Raw genomic sequence first — 3,635 nt, forward strand, 5'->3', positions numbered from 1 at the left:
AAATTCTGTCCAGATGAACACCAAGGTATGTATACATCCCTGAACCATCTCCACTTCTTCTCCCATGATGGAAATAGTTTTTGATGTAATCCTGTTTCTCCTGAAATCTACAATAGTCTTTTATTTTTGTTCACATCATAGATGAGATGGATGTTTCCACACTCTGCCACAAAGCAGAACGTTTTTACTCATGAGCTGCCAGGTCCTGAATTCTGTCTAAATTCTGTTTACACGTCTAAGTACGGTTTTTTTAATGGATAGTTTTTACAGTTTTTTTCATTTCATTCATTAAAATTTCCTGACATTGACAGGTGCAATAATTTCGTCTTGCACTTGTGTCATGACAATAAAGACTTTTCTATTCTGTTCTGCCTTAAAACTGATGCTTTCATGTATCCTAGAACAACTGAAGTCATGATGAGACTGATACAGTTCCTGTCTTTTATATAAAAACAAACTCATAACACGATGCTTACAGCAATCAGCGTTGAGACCAGGTCGGTTTCTTTTTGACATTCTCATGCATGCAGTTCTTGTAAGTGTAAACGTTGCTATTTTACAGTAAGGTGAAACTGGCAAAGGTGATTTCATAGCAGCATAAATGGGAAGATCAAAGTCACACATTTTATGAGTGTCGTCTGCCAAATCGAAACAATTTGAGAGACAATTGACATTTGGGAGGAGACAAGATTTTTATCTCTCATCACCTGCTGTGAATTTCCTGATTGACGAGCAATAAAGTCACCAGGTTCATGTTCTCCACTGACTTCAGTGCTTGAGAAACTGATGTCGATTTTCATTGTGAGAACTGCAGTGGGAAAAACCAAAAGCAACTTTGTGCTGTGGCTTGGCGTTGGGTGTGTCAGGGTGTGTGTCACACACAAACTTCACTCCACACTTGTTCTCAGCTTCCTGAATGCTGTCACAATATTCATCATAGACATGATTACCAGTGGCTGGCAGAGAACAGTAAAACCATAAGAGCAGATGATGATGACGAAGAAAATGTTGTTACTCAGGTTGCCAGGACGATGAAGGCCAAGATCAATAAAAAATGTACAAAAGACAAAAAAGAGAGTCTATTTTTTTGCTTTTCCTTTCTTTCTTTTTTTCATTTTTCATTTCAAATGAAAAAATTAACTGCCTGAAAATCAGTCATAACTCCCTCATCACAATAGAAATCTGGTTAGTTTTTACAGAGACCTAAAAGAAAAAGTCGAGGGAAGAGATCCTGGAGATCTCTTTGTGCATCCATTTCTCGAAGACCACATTGACAACAATTAACACAGGTTTGTTTGTTTTTCAGAAAGGAATAGAAAATCTGAAGACATGTCAATATTTGTAGGGGTCATTAAGGCTCTTTGGACATAGATGTACTGGTCTGTGAACTGATGTAGTCTAATAAATCTGCTCTTAACATGTTTGTAACATTGGAGTAAAGTAAAATCTGATTTATTTAAAATTCTCACAAGTTACTGGGGAAAAAAATGATCAGAAACAATATCAAATTATTTACTTACATAATATTTATTTTAAAGCCACAATTCAAAGGACAAAAGGTAATTTTTGATCGGCAGAAATACAAATCACAGCCAACATGTACACCTGTACAACACCATGCAGGTAGACCAATGTTTCAGATAGCATCCCTCAACCTCATTTTCAATAATTATAGATATAGATATGTGTATAGATCTATATAGTTTCACTACAAAGAAATAGAATCGCCAACCATTTACGAACACCTAACACATCTTAGATTGTCTTTAATTGGTCATTCATTCTTCATTTTTATATAAAAGCAAACAGAAGAGGATTTCACTTAAGCTCTATAACATTTCATGGTTGTGTTCTTTTTTTGATTGTATGTAGACCCAGATGTCCTCCATTTCCTTTCGGTAAGTCTTTACATCATCATTGGCCTTTTGAATCTTTTCATGTAAAAAGTCAGTGACCACTGTTGGGAGTTCTCTCAGGTAATGAGACCACTGTGTTATGGCTTTCAGTTGCTTTACAAGAGCAGCAATATTGTCAATGTCTTCCTGAAAATAGCCTACAAAACTTGTAAGATCGTTGTCCAGTTGTACCTGTTGGGGGGAAAAAAATGGAAAACACATTGAATTAGCAAAATTGTTTTACAGCATCCTTCTAAATGGTTTGTATTAGAATCTTGGTCTGCAGGTATACATTCATGTAAAATATGGACAAATTTTTCCTTCATTTATTCTTTATGGTAAATTATGATCACATTTATTTATAGTAATAGATCACTGTGAGATCATTGACACACCATCTTGTTGGCTGCCTCTTCCAGTCCACCCTGATCGTATGATTTGAGAATTTCCTAAAAGAAAATTAAGAAAAAAGTGATATATAGGTGTACGATACTTGGTAAGAGTTTGCTCATAGTAGGATTGAATACAATGAATATTTGACCCTATATTATTAATGAGTGACAAAAATTTTTTTTTTAAATTGGAAACTCTATAAGCAGAAAAAAATAAGCAAAAATAAGTTAGCCTAATGCTGAAGAAACATTCACAATTAGACTATTTTTCTTTTTCCAAGTTTTGTAATTCTTCAGACAGAACATAAAATATATTTTATCATTCTTGTCATGATAATGACTCAATTTTGCCATCATAAGGAAAACTTAAGAAGTAAACTTTATGTACTTATGTTTTACCAGAGACGCTGCAGCTTCCAAGGAGTCTGTGACATAAACTAGACTCAGCAGAGTGAAGATGAGAAGCAGTCCCTTGGTGGCTCTGCCTCCAACCAGGCTTCCAGGTACGTCTGCTGCTGCCATTATGCTGGGAATTAAAACTCTGAGCACATGTTTGTAGGATTAATTAAAAAAAAATATATATATATAGTAGATAGGTGAAATGTTATTCTTTGAGACTAGACACTAGTCTTAGTGTCAATCTTACCAGCCGGGTCAGAAGAGCTGCTTTTCAGATGCCAACAGAAGAAATGACTACATGATGCACCAAACATGCCTTAAATAATCCTCAGACTACCTGTACACATTCATTTTTATTTTCTACCTCTTACGTATTATTTACACAGAACTTTCACTTTTGCTTTATAACAACACTTGTTTGTGCTCTGACACAAAACGCAAGAGAAACAAAGACTGCACCAGGTCAACAATCCTTTCTAACTCCACCGTCTCTCAGTTGCTCTCATGGAGAATTGAGGCAGAATCAACTAAGATTTTGTGCAGAAAGTAGCAATGGTGATCCAAAAAAGTAGATTATATTGTGCCTGTTTTTATGCATAAAATTAAATGAAGTATTGTGCATATTGTGATGTAATGACAACATGCACATTCAATTGATTCTTTGCATAATTACTTGTCAGTGTTACACATGTTCATGTTTTGGCTCTATTTGTGCCTTTATGGTGATTAAACTATTTGGAACAAGTAACCAGACCAACATAGAAAGAGATAAATTCTCCCACCTCAGCAGGCAACATCAATACACACAGTAGCTCTTCTACTAAACCAATATACGTAAGGTTTATGTTTTATTTGTTTTAATACAAATGACTGGTTGAGCATATTTATAATTTTGTTAAAAGATTTCAAAGGGTAGTTTTTAAAGTGCCAATGAAAAGGCAGCAGCTTC

The 3,635-nt window shown here is 35.0% G+C and overlaps 1 protein-coding gene across 1 annotated transcript; it reads right to left on the minus strand.

Annotated features, from left to right (window-relative positions):
- Positions 1-1,503: 1,503 nt before the first annotated feature.
- Positions 1,504-3,032, minus strand: LOC148154113 (uncharacterized). The gene is made up of 4 exons (XM_088016193.1): positions 2,934-3,032; positions 2,687-2,828; positions 2,291-2,344; positions 1,504-2,087 (listed from the first exon to the last, which is right to left on the minus strand). The coding sequence occupies exons 2-4, from the start codon at positions 2,807-2,809 to the stop codon at positions 1,830-1,832; spliced, it is 435 nt and encodes a 144-aa protein (XP_087872319.1). The 5' UTR covers positions 2,810-2,828; positions 2,934-3,032; the 3' UTR covers positions 1,504-1,829.
- Positions 3,033-3,635: the final 603 nt, after the last annotated feature.

The sequence above is a fragment of the Poecilia mexicana genome, unplaced genomic scaffold, assembly GCF_051168715.1.
Source record: "Poecilia mexicana isolate PSO_F unplaced genomic scaffold, ASM5116871v1 scaffold_18, whole genome shotgun sequence".
NCBI classification, from domain to species: domain Eukaryota; kingdom Metazoa; phylum Chordata; class Actinopteri; order Cyprinodontiformes; family Poeciliidae; genus Poecilia; species Poecilia mexicana.

Coding starts and splice junctions, on each gene's coding strand:
- LOC148154113 (XM_088016193.1), bottom strand. CDS start 2,809: ATGGCAGCAGCAGACGTACCTGGAAGCCTGGTTGGAGGCAGAGCCACC. Junction 2,345..2,686: donor TGGAAGCTGCAGCGTCTCTG/GTAAAACATAAG, acceptor ATTTTCTTTTAG/GAAATTCTCAAATCATACGA. Junction 2,088..2,290: donor AAGAGGCAGCCAACAAGATG/GTGTGTCAATGA, acceptor TCCCCCCAACAG/GTACAACTGGACAACGATCT.